This window comes from Notechis scutatus, chromosome Z (genome assembly GCF_049901735.1).
Source record: "Notechis scutatus isolate UNSWTSFEM ecotype Mainland chromosome Z, rNotScu1.2, whole genome shotgun sequence".
NCBI lineage: Eukaryota > Metazoa > Chordata > Lepidosauria > Squamata > Elapidae > Notechis > Notechis scutatus.
Window position 1 is genome coordinate 134504639 of NC_142025.1, and position 24407 is coordinate 134529045.

The 24407-nt window shown below is 42.7% G+C and overlaps 1 protein-coding gene across 1 annotated transcript; it reads right to left on the bottom strand.

The window, feature by feature from the left end:
- Nucleotides 1-9363: 9363 nt before the first annotated feature.
- LOC113421814 (netrin-1) lies at nucleotides 9364-24183 on the bottom strand. The gene is made up of 6 exons (XM_087948381.1): nucleotides 23253-24183; nucleotides 21434-21622; nucleotides 19291-19440; nucleotides 15007-15060; nucleotides 13226-13306; nucleotides 9364-10977 (listed from the first exon to the last, which is right to left on the bottom strand). Exons 1-6 carry the CDS (start codon nucleotides 24181-24183, stop codon nucleotides 10649-10651), a joined length of 1734 nt encoding a protein of 577 aa, XP_087804507.1. The 3' UTR covers nucleotides 9364-10648.
- Between the last annotated feature and the right edge of the window lie 224 nt (nucleotides 24184-24407).

The following is a 24407-nucleotide window of genomic DNA, read 5'->3' on the forward strand; positions in this document are numbered from 1 at the left end:
CCATTGTAACTTTGAATGGTCACTCCACACAAGCAAAGTACCAGCAAATGAGGGGGAAAAAACTCCAGAGACGTTCCTGAGACAGGAAGTCTAGTCCTGCCAAGAATGTAATAAGGGTTAACGGAGAGGCAGTTTCTGTAAGCAACACCAGAATGTTTCCTTCCTGCCTTCCTTACAGGATTAGGCCAGTAATTTCTTCCCAACTGGTTCTCCGAACTGCTTAGAATGTTAACAACCGGTTCTAGAGAATAGGTGTGAACTGGTAGAATCCCATCCCTGGTTGGTAGCAACAATAAATTTTTTAGTGTTTTGAGCTCAGTGAGTGCTCTTGTTTATTTGCGCCTGACAGTACAGAGCATGTGTGAATGAAAGGGGAAGGAGGATGCAATGCGTGCGCAAGTGAAGAAAGTGGGGGGTAGACCACCCTGAGCGATATGCAATCTTTCTCACCAGATTCCCCCATTGACTTTGCTTCTGTGAAGCCAGCAGGGAAGGTCCACAAATGTTGATCGTATGATTGTGGGCCGCTGCAACTGGTAGTATGGTATGTGTGAACTGGTTGCAGGCTCCCAAATTCACATGACTGGGGCTGGAGGTTTTAATATCAGTTATAATTACATCCCTTCGTTCAGTGACTTTGTAACTCTAAACAGTCACTGAATGATTGTTAGGGCTGCCTGCAGGCCCTACTCATATTAACTACACCAAAGGAATGCCAAGTCTTTGCAATGTTTTGAATTTCTGGGTAACTTTTGTGCCCTTAAGTCTCTAACATACTGTGAAAACAGTAGAAAAGAGAAAAGGTAGATATTTTTTTTCTGAGCTAAGCAATCCAAAGTGGTGGCATTCCATATTTGCTTGGTGCTTTATAAGCAGCAAGAAGAAGAAAAAATGATTTGTCTAGAAAAAGAGTTACATTTAGATTTTTCTTTATATAGACCACTCACTTCCTGGACATAAACTGTTTCAACTCCTACCCTCAAAATGACACTGTAGAGCTGCGCACCAGAACAATTAGACACAAGGACAGTTTCCCCCCGAATGCCATCACTCTGCTAAACAAATAATTCCCTCAACTGTTCAACTATTTACAAAGTCTGCATTACTATTACTATTAATGTTCTCATCACTCCTTATCACCCATCCCCTCCCACTTGTGACTGTATGACTGTAACTTTGTTGCTTGTATCCTTACAAGTTATATTGGCTGTTTTCTAGTATGATTTGATTGCTTGTTGTACCCTATGACTATTATTAAGTGTTGTACCTCATGATTCTTGACTCTTGGTGAATGTATCTTTGCTTTTACGTACACTGAGAGCATTTGCACCAAGACAAATTCCTTGTGTGTCCAGTCACACTTGGCCAATAAAATTATTCTGTTCTATTCTATGCTATTTTCTACATGGAGGGATTTTTAAAAATCATGGAATAAATATAAACAAAAAGTTTTATTTTGTTGTTCCGTGCCTCCTTTTTCTCCCACAAAACATTTATTATATTTTTATCAATGTTGGCCCTATTGTCGGTGTTACAGAAAGCAATGGCAAATAAAATATTAAGAGCTACCATAACTGACCACCAGATGGTGATGCTGATTTAAACATCAGGTGGGAACAATGGGAGTCTATTTCGCACAAACACAGATTAAATTTCGATTGTCTTTCACTAGCATTTAAGCATCAGGAGTTAGTGAGGGTGTAAGGCCCAGTTATTTGGGATCCCAAGAGCAACAGGTAATTCAATAACATTTGAATTGGGACCTACTTATTTTTTTTAAAAAATTTTTTTTGATCAGGAGTAGATTGCTGGCAATATCTGGTTATACATCACATTTTTTCCTCTACAAATATGTTATCTCCTGTGACTGACATTGCTTTTATTGTCAGTAATGAGGTACTTCCTAACTGAAATGACATCATGGCATTTTTTTTAAATTAACACCTGGAAAAGAGACAGCTCATACAAGGCAGCTATTCCTATTTATTCTTGTGAGCTGTGAGATAGCAAAATTCCAACTCTAACCCCAATTAGATAATAATTTCTCTAGTTTGTCTTAGCAAAAACTCAATCTCTGTTAGAAACTTAATCCTCACTAATACAGGTAGCCCTCAACTTACACCATGACTAAGCCCATAATTATGGCCTTAAGTCATGCGGGTCATTAAGCAGGTCAACATGTGACCGACCTGGTTTTATGGCATTTTTCTGCGGCATTCATCAAGTGAACCCCCTTGTCTGCAGTGAGCATTTTTTGGCGAAATTCTGAAGTAAATGCCAATTTCTGGCAAAAAAAGTCAGAGATTGTGGTCCTGTGACTGCAGGACACTGCAGGAAACAAGAAGTAATGGATGGATGATTATCAAAGAGGGATCCTCTTAAAGGAGAATTAAGAAGAAATTCCCTGACAGTGAGAACAATTAATGTGGAACTTTCAGAAGTTGTGGGTGCTCCATAATTGGAGGTTTTTAAGAACAGATTGGACACTATTTGTCAAGAAAGGAGGGAGTTGAATGACTTTCAAAGTCTCTTCCAACTCTCTTATTCTATACTAGCTCAATATCTGTGCTTCGCTATGAAACTATGGGGTTGGGCTTAGTATTTTGGGAGGAAAATAAGGAAAAGACAATTCTGCCTGTGCCTACCAACATCTATCAGTATTCATCTGGCTAGTGTCCTGTTAGTGCGTGAGAGAGTTGAGGGCTGTTTAGAAACTGAAACATGGCAACTGAAACAGTATTTGCTGTGTAAGCAAGAAGGAGACAGCAAGGAGCCTGGGCGTGGCTTAGCTCAACTGTTCTGTACTAAAGCTGCTTTCTGCTGTGAAACTGAAACTGCTCTCCTCTGCTTGTGTTTTGCATTTGGAACAGATTTCTTTTCAGGCGGGGAGGGGGAGTAGAACTCCTTAGCATCAGAGCGTGTTAATAATAATATAGGAAATACTAATGCTCTGGTGGTCATTTCGAAAAATCCTTTCTTAGTGAGCACTTAGAAGCCAAGAGGAATATATGTGCCAAATCTCAAGTTTGTAGGCTTTATGGTTCTGGAGATTTTGTGATGATGCATGAATGGTATTTTGCTTTTATATATATAGATTCTAAATGCCCGTAAATGCAGGCTGATCGCTGAGCATCCAAAATGCAGTCATGTAACCATGGGGAGGAGGCTCCTAGCTGCCGGAACTTTGAATCTGGGTGGTGAGTACTTTTTTTTGGGGGCTTTCATAACTTTGAACTTAAAAGTTATAAGTGAAGGGCTACCTGTATGTAATCTTCCCTTGCTGATGCCTAAACTAAGCAATTTAAAGGGGGAAAGAGAGGTTAAAGAAATACAAAATTTGCTCAAGCAAAAGCAGCCACTTTGTGAGTCAGATGTCCCCAAAGTGCCTTTTCAAAGGGCAACTGGGCTTTCTGGTTTTTCTTTGGAGATGTTTTGCTTCTCATCCTCGAAGCTTCTTCAGCTCTGGCTGGATGGTGGGAAATGGAAAGATTTGTACTCCTTGCAGACAGCTGGTCATTTGCATTCCTTTTAGTTCAAGCCACCTGGAGGTTTATCTGTGTCAGTAGGTCAGTAGGTGTTGCAAGAAATCAATGACTTTTTGCTGGTAACTGCTGGTGGGGTCTCTCTTCAAAGCCTCATACGTAGTAATGTCCTGCAGAAGATTGTTCACTTGGCCTTGTAGTTACCTGTGTTCAGGATGACTGTGCATCTTCCTTTATTTGGGTCTTCTCCTAGGGATGTCACTGCTCCCCTTTCTTGAATTGTGAGGTTGGAAGGGGGTGTTTGTGGCACTGGTCAACCACGCGCTGGGTGACTGAGAATCTCCATAGACATTTGTGAGTCACATCTACCTAGAGGTAGTCCTTGACTTACAACCACTATTGAGCCCAAAATTTCCATTGTTGTTAATTGAATTGTGCCCCATTTTACAGCCTTTTTGCCACAGTTATTAAGCGAATCACCGCTTGTTAAGTGAATCGTGCAGTTGTTAAGCGAATCTGGCTTCCGTCATTGACTTTGCTTGGTGGAAGCTGGCTGGAAAGGTTGCAAATGGTGGTCACATGGCCCTTTGACAGCACGACTCTCATAAATATATGCCAGTTGTCAAGTGCCTGAATTTTGATCATGTGACCATGGGGATGCTGCAAAGGTTGTAAGTGTGAAAAATGGTCATAAGTCACTGTTTTCAATGCTGTTGTAACTTTGAACTGCCTCACCTCAACCTGACACGTATATGGTGTAATGAGGGAGCGAATCTTCAATATTCTTACTATGCTAATAAATCTTCATATAAGCATCATGTACATCTTCACTAATGTTCCTCTGCTTTAATATCTGACCCGTAGCTTCACTAGATGTCAACAGTCAACTAAGGATTGATCTGCAGGTCTTATTATAATTACAGCACCAAGATGCCCCACACCAATTGTTTTTACAGGGCTATGTCTCATCTGCAGCTCACCACAGTCTAAGACAGGAGTGTCAAACACGTTGTCATGGCGGTGTCATGTGATGTATCAGGACTTTTTTTCACCTTCGCTAAACCAGGTGTGGGCGTGGCCAGCACGTGACGCATCCGGCCTGCAGGCTGGGAGTTTAACAGCCCTGGTCTAAATGTATCTTTAGATGTCCCAGTTTTAATGTAGTGTTTTCCATCCTCTCTCGACAGGCAGTCCCGAGAACACACGGCTGATAATCCAATCAGCTTCTATTGGTTGGTTTATTGGCTGAGGCAATTGGGGGGGGGACACCTGGTCAATGCCTCCTGTGACCATTTTGGCCAGGGCTGCAGAAAACACTTGACATTTGGTTTCCACGGAAACTTCATAACACCTGACCTGTCTGGTTCTCTTTTGGAAAAACTCTGATACACCTTTGTCCAAAAGGAACCCAACTGACAGGTTGGTGGGCTGGAAGATGGCCAGACATTTCACCCCACGCTCTTGCTGCACTGTTTTTGAATGGAGGTTGACTAATCTTCCGGAAAATGGCTAAACAAGTCCTGTCATTTGGGGTCCAGACAATTGATAGTTGTGTATTCAGAAATAGCAGTAACTCTAGTGGCAGGTTTTGATCCTGTCAGTTGGATCACTTGAAGGGCAGCCTAGAACTTTCACCTCAGACACCTACTCACTTTTACCTAGGCCTGCCCGCCCCTGTGAAGAGTGTTGATGGTGCTTTCCCCCGGGAACTGGTGCAGGGTGGATGGGAAAACAAAACCAGGGGAATCTATCAATTGTTGCCCTTAAATTGTGCTGCAGCAAAACTGTACGGATAGATCACTTGCAAGCCTCATTACTGAGGGCGATTTAGAGCTTGGCCATCAGGGTAATGCAAATTACGCCGGCATATTTTCCTGCACTTTGGAGGAATGTACATTAATGAGGCTGTGAAAAAGAGCTTTACAGATTCCTTTGTCTCAAGTATCGGGCTGCTGAGCCCTAAGTTTAGAATTATTGCGTTACATCACTGTGTGGAAGTTGAAGCTTACCAACAGAAATCACAAGCCCTTTTTTATATGAGAAGTAGCTCTAAAACCAAGACAGTCTGACAAAAAATAATTGTCGATCTGAATAAAGAGGACGATCTTTTCCATATTTTCATACTTACAATATGTTGCACTAAGTTCCTTGTATAAATAAGATGGCATCCTGAGATTTAACTGCGGTTGGAATTTAGCAACATCTTGCTTATTGCATAATCCATAGGGCTTCATAATTCTAACCCAGTATCTTTTGGATAAATTTGGTTTCACTCTGATTCTTCTTGTTTTTCCATCTTTGTGATTTCTTTTCTCAGAAGTCAATGCAGGCTGATTCACATTTTTGGAGACATTTTTGCAGTCTTCCCTTGTAAAAATGGGGTTTGCATAATATTTTCCAAAATATGCCTCTGTGTGTGTGTGTGTGTGTGTGTGTGTGTGTGTGTTACTAATATGCACATTTTGGGTGAGGCTTTCAGATAGGAGAACTCTTATTACAAAATGTATAAAAAAGGTGTAAGTGACCGCGTTGCACATTAATTTGAAAATGCAGATTAGGTAAATTAAATTAAAATGCAAACTCGATAAATGTTTATGTTCCTAATGTTTTTAAACAGCTCTAGGATCCAAAAGCTGTTGTCTCCTGAAGCAACTAATTATAGAGAAATGCCCCGCCGGCCTCACCTCCCTGTTAATGCATACATTTTCTCTGAATTTTTATTGATAGTCCCCATTATGTTCATTCTTTTCTTTCTTCCTTTGCATCCTTCACATTTAACAGGAGCGGTGCAATAATTCCGAATTGACTTTTCCTGTTGATTTTCAAATGTCAGGAAGACTATCCTAGGTTGAAGTCCAGTTCTACATAATCTCATTTGGCACATGGTTTGTGGTAGTAATAAGGAATATATCCTTTCCCAGGCACATAATGTAAGGGGGAAAAAATGAAGCATCATGCAGGCTCAGATTAGAGGCCTATTCAGTCCCTCACTGACTAACCAACCAACCAACCAACCAACCTACCTACCTACCTACCTACCTACTTACCTATCTTCCTATCTATTTCTGTGATGTTCATCAGCAGGACAAAGGGATTGCAATAGTTTTTGGTTGTGTCCCAAGCATGCCTTTGATATTGGGTCTGTGTGTCTGTGTCTGTGTCTGTGTGTATCTAGCATGATATAGTCACAACTGGCAATCACCTTATCCTTCAGTGTATCTATCTTTCTTGCTGTCAGGCTCCAAAAACCAAGGAAGACACGCTGAGCTACTTCTAGACAGCTTCTTTTATTGTTCTTCACCCCTAGACTAATCTCTTGCTAAAGTATTTTAAAGATATACTTTAACTTCTGGAGAGGAGCAGTCTTGAGTATCTTCCACACAACCAGACTATCTAGCCTTCACTATCTTTTTGCCTCTGGAGTGCAGCCGCTCCCTTCTGGGAATCCCGATTACATTCCGCACATCTGCTCAAAAATTGCTTGGTTTTGTGTGAGGTTAAACCAGCTTATCTCAGAGGCATCTCTCACTTGCAAACATGTCCCAGCAGCTTCTTCTGCAATCGCTTGAGGATATTGCCTTTGTCTGATCTCTAACAGCCATCAATTGGCCTCAGCTGCCCTGACGTTAATGTTTTCCCCTTTAGGAGGCAGCAACCCACATTCATTTTCAGGTGAGTACAACCTGAGGCTCTTTCTCAACCATCCCATCAATGTGATGGGGAACGCCTAGAGTTGGCACCTGTTGGTCATTTTAGCCAGGTCCCCTCTGGTCCTTGCTGGGCATCTCTTGGGATCCATCCCGGTTCTCTCCTTGTACTCATGAACTCTTCCCTGATTTGAAGAACTAGGTTAGTCTGAACAACCAACGGTGGAAAAGAATGCTTCATGGTGAAAAGAGAGAAAGAGTGGAATCTCTGCCTACTTTTGTTACCTGTTCAGGGTGCCTTTAAATATAATTTAGAGCAGGAATGTAACTTTTGGTAACTTTAAGACCTGTAGATTTCAACTCCCAGAATTTTTGCTGGCTGGGGAATTCTGGGAATTGAAGTCCATAAGTCTTAAAGCTGCCAAGATTGGACACTCCAGGTTTAGAGCTTTTCTGAAGTAGTCGCCAAAATATTCCCTGCTCTTGTCCATGCAAGGTGCATCCATTAGATTTGTATGCACAGGCAAACCCCCATTTTGGACAAAATGTGGCCTATGACACATGTGTCAAAGATGACACGCTACAACATGTTGGGTGACATGCTGGTGTGCATTCACCAGCAGTAACTATTATCCCTGTTTGAGTTACCAAAGAAACTGAATAAACAAAAAAAAAGAAGAAATAGGTGATCCTGCCCCACCCAGAGCTTAAAATGGATCCTCACCATCCATATCCTCTTGTGATCTGTCATCCTCAGGACTGTGATTGGAAAGGAGAGCCACTTGCAAAAGAAATGCAATAGGGACATGGCAGCCATAGTTTCGTTGTCTTCCAATTGCTGCATAGGGTGGCTGTTTGCACAGCGAAGCTTATTTTCAAGGCGTAAGCACAGAAGATATTTGTGACTAGTCTCCAAAACTGCACTATCAGCATTCATATGAAATCAGTGTTTGCAATTGTGTGAACAAGAAGTGCATTGAATTATACATGAATATGTAAAGAATTGTTTCTCTTGTTTGGGAGTAACACCCCAGCAGAATCAAGTTAAGCACTTTCTGAAATTTTGACATACCAAGTCCAAAGGTTTCATCGCAACCCCTCTCTGTGCTTTCTGATCAGCCAGCTTGTGCAGGCAGGGTAGGAAAAATGTGAGTTAGCTTAACAGTACTGGAAAGATTGGGACTTAAAACCTAATGGAGCATTTTATGTCTATTGAACTCATTTTAACAGAACTTGATGTTCATAATCGTTATTTATGGATAAGGATTTCTCCCCAATGTTTATGAGTTCATTTGCCTTTTTAACTATTTCATTTGCCTTTTAACTATTAGCTCAGCAGGATTCAGAGCACAAAATATTATTGAATCAACCCAATTCTATGTAGAAGAGTGACCCGTGGGTACTGCTTAACTGTAAAGTTTTTGCAATTAGTCCTCAACTTATGACCACAATTGCGCCCAAAATTTCTATTGCTAGGCAAGACAGTTATTAAGTGAGTTTTGCCCCAGTTTATGACCTTTCTTGCCACAGCTGTTAAGTGAATCACTGCAGTTGTTTAGTTAGTAACCCAGTTGTTAAGTGAATCTGGCTTCTCCACTGAATTTCCTGGTCAGAAGGTCACAAAAGAGGACCACCAGGACACCGTGACCATCATAAACACATGCCAGTGGCCAACTTTCTGAATTTTGATAATCTGGCCATGGGGATGGTGCAATGGTTATGGGTCGCTTTTTTTCAGTGCTGTTGTAACTTCGAACGGTCACTAAACAAATGGTTGTAAGTTGAGGACTACTTATAAAACTGTTCCAATGATCTACGTACTACATTACCAATACTAAAAGGGAAGTGAGTTAAATAAGAAAAAATGCTAAGCATTTCAGATCTTCACCAGCCCCATTCAGGGGGGATATCAAGCTGTTTTTTGTTATGACTTCATTTCTTTGAATCAAGCAACCAGGACAAATTTTCTAACCTTTTACCATCCAGCTCAATGGTAAATGAAATGCCATCCAGCTCAAAGGGAATTCTTTATACGGAACATTTTTCTGTCAGTCTTACATTCTAAAACCACTGCATTTCTCAAGGGTTTCAATTTAGCTTTAGTTAAATTGTGTTATTTAAAGTAGTTTCCTGAATGTCTGATATGAAGGTGGTGGGAAAGGTCAGAGTTATTTGAAATTTCAGTGGTTCTTGACACCACAATGTCTGAGAAGTTCTGTTTTATTGGCATCATAGTAACTTGCTGTGTTTAAAATATCTTTTGACACAATACAGCTTTTTTAACGAGTTGATACATTACAGTTCTTAACTACTTTGATAGTTTTTGTTTCAAAGGTCTCACAGGAAGAGTTATTGTCAGAACTGGTTCTTGACTAATTTAGACATTCACCCTTGGAAAATGCCAAACTCATGACCAAAAGAAATCTGATTATTAGCTGATATCAATTGATGGCAAGCTTCCTTTTGAATGCAGCTGTGAAAAAAACTTGCTCCCAAATACTGGGTTTTGACAGATGACCAAGATTTAGCCCTCTGTCGAAACTCAACTTCACCTCTGCCTGAGTCTTATTCTTTATCCTATCCTTATCCTATCTCCTATGACGGGAGACAAGGAAAACAAAGGCAGGGGACTCCTTTAATCTTCGTCTGTGTTATGTGGTAAATATTAACAGCACTATTTGCTGACATTGTCCTTGTGGCAAGATAGAATTTGCTAGTGAGGAGTAGCATATGTTTTGCCCAGCTAGTCTCCTGCTTGCTCAGAAATTGGTGGAAGTTGCCATACCTTAACTAGCAGCCTCCCATTCCCAAATATTTTCCATTAATTCATCCAAAACCAAGTTTCTAGTTTAGCCGTGTTCCTCCGTTTTGCAAAGAGGGCATGATATGCCGACTCTAAAAACTGCTTAGAGAGGGCTGAGGAGCACTGTGAAGCAGAGGTGGTATTCAACAGGTTCTGACAGGTTATGGAGAACCAGTAGTGGAAATTTTGAGTAGTTTGGAGAACCGGCAAGTCCCACCTCTTACTGGCCCCGCCCGTCTATTCTCGGCCTCCCGAGTCTCAGCTGATCGGCTGGGTCTGCTTTCGTTGCCTTGCACAGGAGAACAGAGCTGGAAAGCAGGTTAGTGGGGTGGGGAGGGAATGGGGATTTTGCAGTATCCTTCCCCTTCCCCTGCCACGCCCACCAAGCCACGCCCACCAAGCCACACCCACAGAACCGGTAGTAAAAAAATTTGAATCCCACTACTGCTGTGAAGTGGTATATAAATCTAAGTGCTATATTGCTATTTCTATAATATCTCAGCCTATAGGTCTGTCAGAAAGATGAATGGAGGGTGATTGATATGCAGAACTCAACCTTTCAAATCAAAATTGGTTCCAGTTTAGGCTCAGCTTTTTATACCCAAGAGAGTTCTCTGTGGGACTCTGAAGCTCAGTTTGATTGTGAGGAGTTTTCTACCTATTCAGGCCTTTTCCTGTTTTTTTTTTTTTACCCACTTTCCCATCATCTTTCTGGCTTAGGCGCCCCAGCATTTTCCACGCTTGCTTTGTTGCTGGAAACTCCTCAGTTTATGCGCCCAGGCATCCCTCCAGGGCAGAGCGAGGCTGTTTTTGTCAACGATTAGCCGGGCAGGGTCAGGCGACTCCTCATCGTTGCCGATGATAAGGTAAGATTTGCCCACTTGGAGGTGGAGGCACCGGCAGGCCAAATCTTGTTCTGGTACCCAGAGTGGCTGCTCTCCCCGACGGATAGGCACATGACGCTGGCGGTAGACAGCGAGGATTGAGGCTGTAAATTGCCACCATGTTCCAGATTTCTCCATGGCTAAGAGCTGGGCCTGGAGAACTGCCATCAGGGTTGTAAAGGTGAGAGAGAGAGAGAGAAAAAACTTATCAGGAAGTGGAACTGTTACGTGATTCTGCCCTATTTCTGAAGTTATGACGTCACTCCTTTCACAAGTTCTCTTTTCTCCCCACCCCCACTGCCCCTCCCACTTAGTGACATCTAAGATTCCAATTTGCAACCCCAAGTTGTCATCACTAGGTGGGTCATCTCTGAGAAAATCCGTGTTTCCCAGAAAATGGGTGCTTTAACGAGGATGTATCACCTTGCGCATGAAGATAACAGATAGCAGATAATCAAAGTTGGAAGGGACCTTATAGGTCATCTAGTCCAACCCCCCGCCCAAGCGGGAGACCCTACACCATTTATGACAAATGGCAGTCCAATCTCTTCTTGAAAGTCTCAAGTGATGAAGCTCCCACAACTTCCAAGGGCAACTTCTGTTCCATTGTTGATTGTTCTCACGGTCAGAAAGTTTCTCCTTATTTCCAGGTTAAATCTCTCCTTGTTCAGTTTCCATCCCTTATTCCTTGTCTGGCCTTCGGACGCTTTAGAAAATAGCTCGATCAATTATCAATGTTGTATATTTCCTTTTTGTAACTATATTTCCCGATTTGATTTTTGTGGGAGGGGCACAATGTACAGGTAGCCCTTGACTTACAACAGTTCATTTAGTGACAGTTCAAAATCACAATGGCACTGAAAAAAGTGACTGATGACCATTTTTCACACTTATGACTTTAGCAGCATTGTCACGTGATTGAAATTCAGATTCTTGACAACGGATTCACATTTAAGACAGGTGCAGGGTCCCAGGATCATGTGATCATATTTTGTAACCTTCTGACAGGCAAAATCAAGGAGGAAACCAGATTCCCAATACAAGTTACAACTTTTATACTTGACAAGTCAAAAATTCAGAAAATGCTTAACTTGATTCTACTGGCGTGTTAGCTCCGAACAAGAGAAACAATTCTTCACAAATTCATGTATAATTCAATATACTCCTTGTTCAACAAATGCAAATGCTGATTTCATACAATTGCTTTTAGTGCAATTTAACAATTGCAGTGATTCACTTAACAGCAGTGGCGAGAAGGGTTGTGAACTGGGGCAAAACTCACTTGACAAATGTCTCACTTAGCAACAGAAATATTGGTCTCAATTGTGGTTGTAAATCGAGGATTATCTGTAGAGCATGATCACTTCCTGGTTGATCATTCCAGTTGCTTTTTTGATTAGTTTTGCAAGCAGTGAAATGATGGGCAAGGAAATGAGATATGGTGCATCAGTTTGGGACTGGCAACTCCATCACTAATTGAGGCAGTCACTGTGACAGACCTACAACCTCCATTTTGCCACTGTTGTTAAGCAGATCCACGTTGTTAGCCAAAACATCACGTAACCTGCAATTTTATGGCCGGCTTCTCCATTGATTCTGCTTATTGAAATCTGGCTGGGAAGCATGAAAATAGCAACCACATTAGCTACAGAAAGCTGTAAAGATCAAAACCTCTGGCTTTTCATGGTGCCCAAATCTCAGTCATGTTCTATAACGGTCAAAAAAGTGAGGACCAGTTATACAGTTATTTTTTTCAGGAGTGTCATAATTTTGAGTGGTTGCTAAACAAGATAGTTGTTAAACAAGGATTACCTGTAGTGATTGAGGTAGTTGGACTGGGGATTCAAATCCAGCCTCAAGCTGTGAATGCTGCCTGGATAGCTTTGGGCCAATACTACACATCAGCAAAGTTTGCCCCTTGGGTTTTTCTCACGGGAAAAAAACCACTTCAGAACAGATTACAGGTATTCCTTGACTTATGACCACAACTGAGTCCAACATTTCTGTTTTTAAGCAGGACTGAATTGTCCTTTTTGGGGGGCCACAATTGTAAAGCAAATTACTGCCGTTGTTGTGTGAACCATGCAGTTTAAGTGAATTCGGCTTCCCCCACTGACTGTGCTTGTCAGAAACCAGCTGGGAAGGTCACAAAATCATAAGCTCACATGACCCCAGGACAGTGCAACTGTCATAAATACATGCCAGTTTCCCACTGCCCAAATTTTAATCACCTGACCATGGGGATGCTACAACTGTCGTAAGTGTAGAAACTGGTCATAAGTTACTTTTTCCACTGCCACTGTAAGTTCAGATGGTCACTAAATGAATGGTTGCAAGTCAAGGACCAAATGTACTCGTCTTGAGTTCCTGCAAGAAAAGGTGGAATCTGAAATAAATAATAAATTTTACCGTAATCCTTCTTGCAATAGTTCTTCAAGTTCATGTGGACACGCCTTTGTGGTGGTGTGCAATGGCTCTGACATTCAGTACCTGGTGAACAAACAACAAACAACAGATGGGAGGGATAAATCATTATTTTGCGCAATATTTGACCGCAGTTAAGACCTGCTGTTTCCCTCACATATTTTCATTGGAGCAAGATTAGGCAACCTGTTGTTCTCCTGGCATCTCAGGTACTATCTGGAGCTTATGGGAGTTGTCCAAAAAATGTTGAAAGCGCTGGACTACCTGGCTTAGCTGCCAACTGGATTGGAGTGTCTTGCTACCTTGGAGCAAGACACGTTTTCCCTTGTGCAATGCCTCCTATGAATTCTTAAGTTGAGTGTCAGCCCCACTAGATTTACCGGAGATGGAAATCAATTTGAATGGATGGCTGAAACAGAACAGGCTATAAAACAGGGGTCCCCAACCCCCAGGTTGCGGCCCACTACTGGGCTGCAGGGCCAGTGGTAGTATTCAATTTTTTTTACTACTGGTTCTGTGGATGTGGCTTGATGGCGTGGTGTGGCTTAGTGGGTGTGGCTTGGTGGGCATGGCAGGGAAAGGATACTTCCCTCCCCACCCCACTTAGCCTGCTTTCCAGCTCTGTTCTCCTGGGCAGGGCAACCAAAGAAGACCCAGCAGATCAGCTGGGACTTGGGAGGCAGAGAATAGATGGGGGCGAGGCCAGTCAGAGGTGGCATTTGCCAGTTCTCCGAACTACTCAAAATTTCCGCTACCGGTTTTCCAGAACTGGTCAGAACCTGCTGAATACCACCTCTGGTTGTGGCCCATTCAGAACCGGGCTGTAGAAGTGGCAGGCAAGCGTGTGCATGCAGCTACGTTTGTGCGAGTGGTAGGCGCAAAGCCAGAAAAGTTGGAGGCTGCTGCTATAAGAATCTTGCAAGTTTGTGCTGTACCTCATCCCTCTTCTTATACTCCGGAGAATCAGGGAGTTGTTTGTTTAGGCTGCTTTTGAATGTTATATGGACACTGTGGAGTTAAAGAATGCTTTAGCTCAGTGGTTCGCAACCTGTAGTCTGCGGATCCCGGGAGAACCATGATGTCATCACAGGAGGCCTGTGAAAGTTTGAAGTAATGTTATGATTTAAATCTTGAGTTAAGTTTTGGGGGTCCATGGCCAAAAAAGATATTTAAAGTGGGTCCACAGTGAAAACCACTGCTTTAATCTGTTTTGTTTACCAGCAAAGCCGGCATAGTTCTGTGAACATCAACTTCCTTATTTTTTGTATTGATTATGATTTTCATTTTTAGAGATGAAAAGGGCTCCTCCTATGGGGATATGGTTTTCCAATCCTTTTAAAAGAAAAATTTAAGTGATTTCCTTAGGGGAAAAAAAAAACAGTACCCATGTTTCCCGGAAAATAGGACCTACCCTGAAAATAAGCCCTAGACCGATTTTCCCAAGCTGAATATAAACCCTACCCCTAAAGTAAGTCCTACTTAAGAGCCTGTGCTGCCAGCCATCCTCCCATTCTGTCTGGTTGCTGCCAGCATGAGGCAGGGTGATAGAGGAGGATGAAACGAGGCGGTGGGGTATGTGGAGGATAGTAGAAGAAGACTTTTCATCCAGCCACCTTACTTCCTGCCTTTTTTCGTCCTCTCCCCCTTGCCTCCCGCTTCATTTCAGCTGTGAAAAAAATAAGATTTCCCCCGAAAATAAGCTCTGGTGCTTATTTTAGGGAAACTTATTTTCAGGGAAATATGATATTTAAACCCTCTCTTCTTACCTGCTTTCCATTCCTGCGGTGGGATAACTGTAGTTGTCACCTCCTCCTGGATACCTAGAGAAGGTAAGATGTTAGAATAATAGATTTGGTATGATATTGTCAAAAGCTCAGCGCTGGGCTGCCCGGCTTCCATGACATCAGTCCCCTTGAGAAGAGATGAGAGTATGCTATGCCCTGTCATTGTCTCATTCAGCCTGCCTTGTAAGAAAGATCAAGGCTTTACTGGAAAACACGAACTCACTTCCTGATTTAGAAATCGGGAAACAATATTTTATTTTATAGAAGGATGCGCTAGAAGGAGGAGCGGGAAGAATTTGCTGTTAATCCTGATTGTATGCTACATGAATAAAAATTAACAGACTTTATGGGTTTTATACATGGGCATATGGAACAAATTTTTTATTTATTTATTTCCATCCCACCTCTGTTATTTTATAAATAACTCAAATTAGTGAACATATCCAACCTCCCTCCTCCTATTTTCCCTACAACAATAGCAACAACCCTGTGAGGTTGTGCTGAGAGAGACATTTAATGTCACCCAGCAGGCTTTCATGGTTAAGGCAGGACGGGAATTCATAGTCTCTCACTTTCTAGACTTGTTCTTTAATCACTAATCACACGGGCAATATACAGTGTATATATAGGTACTCCTTGACTTACAACCACATTTGGGATCAGAATTTCTGTTGCTAAGCAAGGTGGTTGTTAAATGTCATGCCTGACTTTACAACCTTCCCCCACCCACAGTTGTTAAGTGAATCATGTGGTCATTAAGTGAGTCTAGCTTCCTCCATCAACTTTGCATATCAGAAGCCAGCTGGGGAGGTTGCACATGACTCTTGGACACTGCAATTATTATAAATACATGCCAGCTGCCACATGTCAGAATTCTAATCACGTGATTATGGGGATGCTGTGACAGTTTTAAAAACAAAGACCTGTTGTAAGTCATTTTTTTTCCAGTACTATTGTAACTTTGAATGGTTGCTAAACATTTGATGAAATGAATAGAATTGAAAGAATGACAGCTTCTCTACTTAATTTTTTTTCCTTAAGAAAATTGTAATTTTGCACTGGAGACCAAATATACTGTATATACAAAGACAGCATGAAATAAACTCTAGGCATATGGAATGATGAATGGTTATTATCAACCATCCAACTTCCATCTTCAGAGACGGCCTATGTTTGATTTGCAGCTTTCTAATTTTATATTTTATATATGTTTGTATGTATGTATGTATGTATGTATGTATGTTTGTATGTTTGTATGTATGTATGTATGTATGTATGTATGTATGTATGTATGTATGTATGTATGATATTCAGCTTTGTTCAGGTATTTTCCCAAGTGATTATAGTTGTGCTTTTAAGCCTGATGATGGCAGATGAGATTCTGCCGAAACATACATACATACATACATACATACATACATACATACATACATACATATTTTCTTAAGTTTTCATGGGTACTTACATATATGGTATTCGGCTTTGTTCGGGGTTTTTCCCACGTAGTATCTTACTGATTTTGTCTACACATTTTGTCTACTGATTTTGATACTACACAGACATCACATCAAGACTGCCTTCAAAACAGACAGAAAAATAGCAGCCATCCTTAGAAACCCCAAAGATAAAATTGACCTGGAAAACCAAGGCATATACGAAGTCCCCTGTGTATCATGCCCGGCCACATACATTGGACAGACCAATAGAAGAATAAGTACCCGCCTGGATGAACACAAAAATGCAGTCAAAAAGCTGGAACACACTTCCTCACTAGTCCAACACATGGAAGCCACAGGTCATAGCATCAACTTCAATGGCACCAAAACCCTAGCCACTATAGAAAACCCCAGCCACAGAATCATCAGAGAAGCCATAGAGATTGAAAAAGACCAGAAAACATGAATAGAAGAGATGATTCCACCAGACTGTCAATCATTTGGAAGCCTGCACTCACAAACAAAAAAATCTCCACACCACTAGCCAGACAAGCACCTGGGCACAAACAGATCCCCCTGATACCTCCAGCTCAAACACACCCCAACCAGGCAGATGAAACCCTAGCTTCCTAACAAATGATAGCCGTCCATTTACCCGAGCCAAGCTGCACTAAAGGCCTCAATAAAGGAACACAATGTTACCAGCCAATCAAGATACAAAAGAGCCACAAAACAGACAGAAGATAGTAGAAACACCAATCAAGCAGAACACAGCAAACTCCAAGACCAATAAACACAGACCAAGACTCCCAACCAATCAGGATGAAGAAAAAAACCATTCTGGCACAGCAATAGGCTGCCCAAATTTAAATCTGAAACCACTGTAAAAGTCTGACTCACAGATGAACACTATACAGAAGCCTGATGATGGCAGATGAGATTCTGCGAAACGTTGCTACAACTTTAAAAGCACAACTACAATGATGTGGGAAAATACCCGAACAAAGCTGAAGGCCATATATATATATATATATGTTTTCTTAAGTTTTCGCGGTACTTACATGTATGGTATTCGGCTTGGTTGGGTATTTTCCCACGTCATTGTAGTTGTTCTTTTAAAGTTGTAGCAACGTTTCAGCAGAATCTCATCTGCCATCATCAGGCTTCTGTATTGTGTCTGTCTGTGGGTCAGACTTTTACAGTGGTTTCAGATTTAAATTTGGGGCAGCCTATTGCTGTGCCAGAATGGTTTTTCTTCATCCTGATTGGTTGGGAGTCTTGGTCCGTGTTTATTGGTCTCGGAGTTTGCTGTGTTCTGCTTGATTGGTGTCTCTAATATCTTCTGTCTGTTTTTTGGCTCTTTTTGTATCTTGATTGGCTGGCAGCATTGTGTTCCTTTATTGGAGACCTTTAGTGCAGCTTGGCTTCGGGTAAATGGACGGCTATCATTAGTTAGGAAGCTGGGTTTCATCTGGGTGCCTGGTTGGGGTGTTTTTGAGCTGGAGGTATCGGGGGGGATCTGTTTGTGCCCAGGTGTTTGCCTGGCTTGTGGTGTGGAGATTTTTTGTTTGTGAGTGCAGGCTTCCAAATGATTGACAGCCTGGTGGAATCATCTCTTCTATTCATGCTTTCTGGTCTTTTTCAATCTCTATGGCTTCTCTGATGACTCTGTGGCTAGGGTTTTCTATAGTGGCTAGGGTTTTGGTGCCATTGAAGTTGATGCTATGACCTGTGGCTTCCATGTGTTGGACTAGTGAGGAAGTGTGTTCCAGCTTTTTGACTGCATTTTTGTGTTCATCCAGGCGGGTACTTATTCTTCTATTGGTCTGTCCAATGTATGTGGCTGGGCATGATGCAGGGTACTTCGTATATGCCTTGGTTTTCCAGGTCAATTTTATCTTTGGGGTTGCTAAGGATGGCTGCTATTTTTCTGTCTGTTTTGAAGGCAGTCCTGATGTGATGTCTGTGTAGTACCTTACTAATTTTGTCTGTAGTACCTCTTATGTAGGGCAGGACAGCTGTTCCATAGGTCTGTTCATCTTCTGGGTTTCCATTATGTTGCAGTGTGTTTTTGTGGATCAAGCTGGTGATTTTGCTTTTGTGGAAGCCGTTGGCTGTCAGTACTTTAGTCAGGGTGCATAGTTCAGTCTTAATGTGTGTCTTGTCTGCCAGGCGTTTGGTTCTGGTAATTAGTGTTTTAGCCACGGAGTTTATCTTCGTGGCTAAATATATATATATATATTGGTCTCAATATATATATTGGAAGTATATATATATACTTCCCCCCCTTATTTGACGAGGTTGTAAAAGGGTTAGTAGGCCAATTGAGTTTTATGCTAGAGAGGAGAGAGTTCCCAGTTATGTTTCTTCCCAGACTGGTGGTCTAACCACCAGGGGCCTCCATGGTAAAAAAGAAAGAAAGAAAGAAAGATCAAGATGGCGTCTTTTGCTGTGTGATTGGCATTCTAGTTCTTTTTTATGTGTGCTGCATGGCCCTGCTAACCACTCTGAAATGACAACAACGATTTTATGGCATTCCCTGAAGCCTTTGGCTTGCAAATTTAAGAAACCGGAAACTAGAATCTGTAGATCTTGGCCCAAGGCAGAGGCGTTTCCCCAACTTGGTGCCCTACAGATGTATTTGGACTGCTAAATCTATGCTTATCCAGGCATAGGGACATGCCACTTGGAAGCTGCCAGGTCGGGGGAAGTTGCACCCAGATGTCCCATTGTCAAACTGGCCCCAAGAAATGAATTGCTGTCCAGATATGAACTGGGATGTCACGAAAGGGTGAACATGGAAGGAAGTTAAAGGAAGAAGAAAGCTTACGAATGCAGGGTATGTGAGCGCTGCGGCTTTGCTGGAAACCCCGGGCACATCGACTGCAGGTCAGGCCGGTGACTCCGTTCTTGCACTGGCACTGCCCAGTGGTCTGGTTGCAAATGGCCCCAGTAGCCCCAATAGGATGACACTGGCAAGCTGGAAAGAAAAAAAGAGAAGTTATGGGAGGGGAATACCGTACCTGGCCATCTCTACAATAATCTATGCATCCTCCTTTTTTTTGGTTAAAAAAAGGTTTGCATTGATCTACAGGACTGTGAACTTTCTCAGTGCTGTGGCTTTAAGAGAGAAAGCTCCACAACTCTCTCTCTTAACCATAGTGACTGGATTCACACATCGTAGTAAGTTATGGCTTTGCTTTTTTTTAACCATAATTTGCTGACAAGTCTCTGTTGCCTAGATTCTGATGCTGCTCTAAGCCATTAAAATAGGATTTCCAATGGATTCACTCATCCTGTTATGTCATAAACAAGCATTAACAAAATATCATGTCTCCATTAAAACAACAGCAAAACTAAAAGCAAACAAAGTGCCCACAGTAAAGAACGTATCCTAGCTTTTTTACTCAAGGGAATCTAAAAAAGAACTACCATGGAAATTCTCATCTCTCTCACCACACTACATTTCCCAGGGTTCATAGTGGAGGAAATCCTGATCACTACAACAGACTTAGAGGCAAATTTCAAGGCAAGGGAATAAGCTTAAAATATTTAGAAGGAAACTCAGCAGGTTTTGATAGAAAATATGAATTTTATGCAGAGTGGGTTTTTATTTTTTGCATGTAACCAGTTGCATGCAATCCTTATTCAAATGATTTTGATCTCTGTATAGATTCCAGGGGTGTTCCAGGGGGTCCAAAAAGTTACAATGGTGGCTATAATAATCAGAGATGATATTCAGCAGGTGTTGACCAGTTCTGGAGAACCAGTAGTGGAAATTTTGAGTAGTTTGGAGAACCGGCGGTAACCTTCCCCCTGGAAAGGGGAGGGAATGGAGATTTTACAGTATCCTTCCCCTGCTACGCCCACCAAGCCACACCTACCAAGCGGAACTGGTAGTAAAAATTTTTGAATCCCACCATTGATAATCATGTGATCAAAGCCCCACCCCATTTAAGGGCAAGGCTTTGATTGTATGGACCCTTTTTGGACCCTCTCCTTCTTGTGAGAATTTCAGGGAGTTCCTGACTGAGTGTTCCCAGATTTCACATTTCGGAGAGGATAATACATCAATTTTTGGTTTTTGCAATGATGCCCCTCATTTTTCCAGGAATATGCATTGTAACCCATTTCCTAAGCATTTTGGAAACAAAAACTCCATATTGTAAACAATTAGGGAATCGGTTTGTTCTAATGATTCAGGCATCAGGCACCAGAAACAAGGAGACAGTGAATTCTAGCTCCACCTTAGGAATGACAGCCGGCTGGGTGACTTTCGGCAAATCACCAAGAGATAGTGAGTTCTAGCTCCACCTTAGGTGTGTAAGTCAGCTAGCTGGGTGACTTTTGGCCAGCTGAACCCACCACACAGGACTGTTGCTCTGAGGGAGATGGGTGTAGGAAATTACCAAGTTGAGCCAAGGGAGGAGTCAAATGCATCACCAATCTTGAGTCCCTTGGTACCCACAAGAGATCTAAGTCCAGCCCACCTTGAATTCCATTGACTCTTCTCTTGCTTTGATCATTAGTAGTTCAGATTCTTGTAGAGAGCATCTTTGCAACAAACTTTTATATTCATTTGAAATGCCTGGACTTCCTGAGCCTGACAATGGGCGGTTAAAAATATGAAATATAAACAAACAAACAAATAAAATAGGAGGAGGACAGAATATTAGGTATGTTCTCCACCTTCAGCTAATTATAAAGTAATAAAGGCAGGATTTTAAAAAATCTTGCTTATTGATTAAAAACTGAAACCCCCTGGATGATAAAGGTGCATTTGCAGGATAGGGTTAAAAAAGCCAAGATGACAATTGTAACTGTGTGATTGAAGCTCTGCTCCTTTTTATAGGTGACACTTATTCCTTGGACATAAAAAAGAGCAGGCTTTGGTCATATTCACAAGGCCGCTATCTTGATGTTTTTGTGGCCCCTTCTGGCAAGGATGCTCTGGGTTACGGGACCTGACCCACCTTTGCAGACTCTGTGGCTAGTGATAGGGTGGCTGAAGTCACGCTTAAAGCCTGGTGAACAATACTGGCAGTGGCGCCCGGCTGTGTGGTGGCGACAGTTCAAGCAGATCCCTCCGCTCCGGCGCCCCGAAAGTTCGAAAAGCTCCATGCTGAAGCGGCAGCGATGGGAATGGCGGTGGCAGTTGCAGGCTGAGGACACAGAAAGGGAATTTATCAGTTCGGGCTGCTTTCTCCATTCATGCTCAAAACTTCTTTCTACCCTTCCTCCATTGTCCAGTATGCCCAGACCTACAAGCCAGAGGGGTGTCCAGAGGGATGGACTGGGTCAAGAAATCCCGATGCTGACTGCAACAGAGTGATCAAACCCCAGTTCTTATTCTACATGCATTGCACAGCTACCTAGGTTAACTCGCCTGCCCCAATCTTTGTGACTTTCCAGAAATCCCTTAGAATGGTTTTTTTTTTTCTCCTCAAAAGGCCTGGAAATCCCCTCGGAAGAAAAATCATGTATGCTGGTTGCTGATTCTAACTCTCTCACGATCTTGTTTTTATTCATGTTAATGAATGCAGTTGTTTTAAGCCAGGGGTCTCCAACCTTGGCAATTTTGTGGACTTCAACTCCCAGAATTCCTCAGCCAGCAAAGGAATTCTGGGAGTTGAAGTTCACAAGTCTTAAAGTTGCCAAGGTTGGAGACCCCTGTTTCAAGCAATCTGTAAAACAGGTAGTCCTTGGCTTATATGACCATTCATTTAGTGGCTATTCGAAGTTACAACGAAGTTATGACACTGAATAAGTGTCAATCCTTCCCCCTGCAATTGTTGCAGCGTTCCCCTCAGTCATGTGATCAAAATTCATGCATTTGGCAACCAGCATGAATTTACAATGGTTGCGGCCTCTTGGGGACCCTGATGACTACATGCAACCTTCCCAAGTGGCTTCTGACAGGCAGAATCAATGGAGGAAGCTGGATTTGCTTAACGACCTCATGATTCACTCAATAACTAGAGATCTGCTTAACAACGGCGGCAAAAAAGGTTGTAAAATTGAGCCTGTCAGAAGCCACCTTCCTTAGCAACAAAAATTCTGGTCCCAATTGTGGTTGTGGGTCTAGGATTACTTGCATTGTTGACATGGGGAGCAAGCAAACTTAATAAATACATAATACCTACATGTGTTCGATGGGTTGCCGTATAGATTTGATAAATATATAAAGAATAAAGAAATAAATAGGGCCGAGCTTTGATCCTGTCACAGCCACCCTCTGGCCTTTTTAAAAAAACGTTTCCCTGTGAACAACCCTCCAATGTTAGGAATTTTTGTCCCCACAAAAAACAACTACCAAATGCTTTAAGTGATTAGCAGTTCACTCCTTGTGAGTCCCAAGAAATCCTTGGTGCCCCTAGGTGGCATCAAAGGAATCCTCAAATAAATCGAAAAGTGGATCACAGTGTTTTTGAAAAAGGGCCAAAACCTTCCATGTCACAATTTGGCCATTCTTCTTTTTTAGGGATCTCTTAAAATGCAGAGAATTCATGAGATGTTGGAAATTCTTTAAAAAAAATTATCCGGGGGGGGGAGGGGGGGGGGGGAATCTGAAAAGGTGGCTGGCCCCTATCCTAAACAAACCAACAGCAGGATGGATGGGATTTTTTTTTTCTGAATAAGGCTTGGAAAGGTGCCCAATGGCAAAATCTTTCCAGGCTGGGAAAAACCACGTGCGAATGGGGCTTTATTTCTGCAGAATTCCAAAGACCAGATCCCAGCTCTGCACAGACCAAGTCCTCAGCCATGGGTGCTCTGTCTCCCCTACAGTCTCACCCACACATTCATGAGCATCTTTGGGGGTTGCCCGTTGCCAGGGCCTATCCCAGTAGAAAGTTTTGCAGGTGTCACATTCAGGGCCGGCTGTGTTGTGCCGACAATCACACTGAGGTACCCCTCCGTCTTTCCCAGCTGGGCACCGTGAGGCATGTCCATTGCATTTACATCTGCCTCCGACCTGCAGCTCAGCTACTCCATAGGAGGCCTCTTTCCGGCGCATCCCCAAAATCCGGGCTGAGTGCATGTGGTCAAAGGACACACGGAGGTCAGTAGCGGTCACCCAGTCTTGGAGGATGGGACTATATTCGAACCTCTGGGCCGAAGGGCGGCCTGCAAGAGGCATGAAGGCCACTAGGCCTCCTGTGAGGGGCTTGAGTGCTGTTTGAGCCTCGATACAAACTGCTTCATGCTCCATGCTTTTCACAATGGTGGTGGTTGGCGGCAGATGGTAACGCCGCCAGCAGCGGCTGGAAAAGAACTGAAAAGGCATCCAGCTGCGTCCATAGTCCATGGACTTGTAAATGGCCAAAGATTCCGGTCGTGGAGAGCAGAACCGCAGGGTCACGTAAAGGATTTCCATTCGTCGGCCCAAAGCCAAAGTAAGCGTGGCATTGGCTGTGGGCTTAGACCACCAACATGTTGTATCCCCGTCACTGTCTGTGAGATGCTCTGACCGGTGGGTATGTTCTTGGCATCTTTGGCAGAATTTGGAGCCTGGGTTGGCCGAATCCCGAAAGGCGCAGAATCGTCCAGGAGGACCGCTGCACGTACTGGAGGCTTCCACCAGACGGCCTGAGGCCAGTTCGGACAGGTCAGGCAGGCAGAATTGTGGGTGCTGATTGGCATTGTAGCAAGGATCGTGAGGGTTGGGAGTTTCGCCCAGAAGGAACGGAAGGAAAACTGCAACACCCCATGGGAAGTGAAGCATCTCTGGGGAAAGGTGTCAGGAGTCAACAGCTCATCACCTGGAAGATGAGAAGGTATTAACTGATATGAAAAAAAGAGAGCGATGGACAAAATATTCTGTTCTTCCCTGCCCCTTCTTCCTATCTTCTACCTATTGTTTCCAAAGACAACAGAGGGAGGAAGGGAGAGGGAGAGAGGGAGGGCGCGAGAGAGAAAGTGTGTGTGTATGTGTGAGAGGGGGGGAGA

Coding starts and splice junctions, on each gene's coding strand:
- LOC113421814 (XM_087948381.1), bottom strand. CDS start 24,183: ATGCTTCACTTCCCATGGGGTGTTGCAGTTTTCCTTCCGTTCCTTCTG. Junction 21,623..23,252: donor AGATGCTCATGAATGTGTGG/GTGAGACTGTAG, acceptor CTGTGTCCTCAG/CCTGCAACTGCCACCGCCAT. Junction 10,978..13,225: donor CTATTGCAAGAAGGATTACG/GTAAAATTTATT, acceptor CCCTGATGGCAG/TTCTCCAGGCCCAGCTCTTA.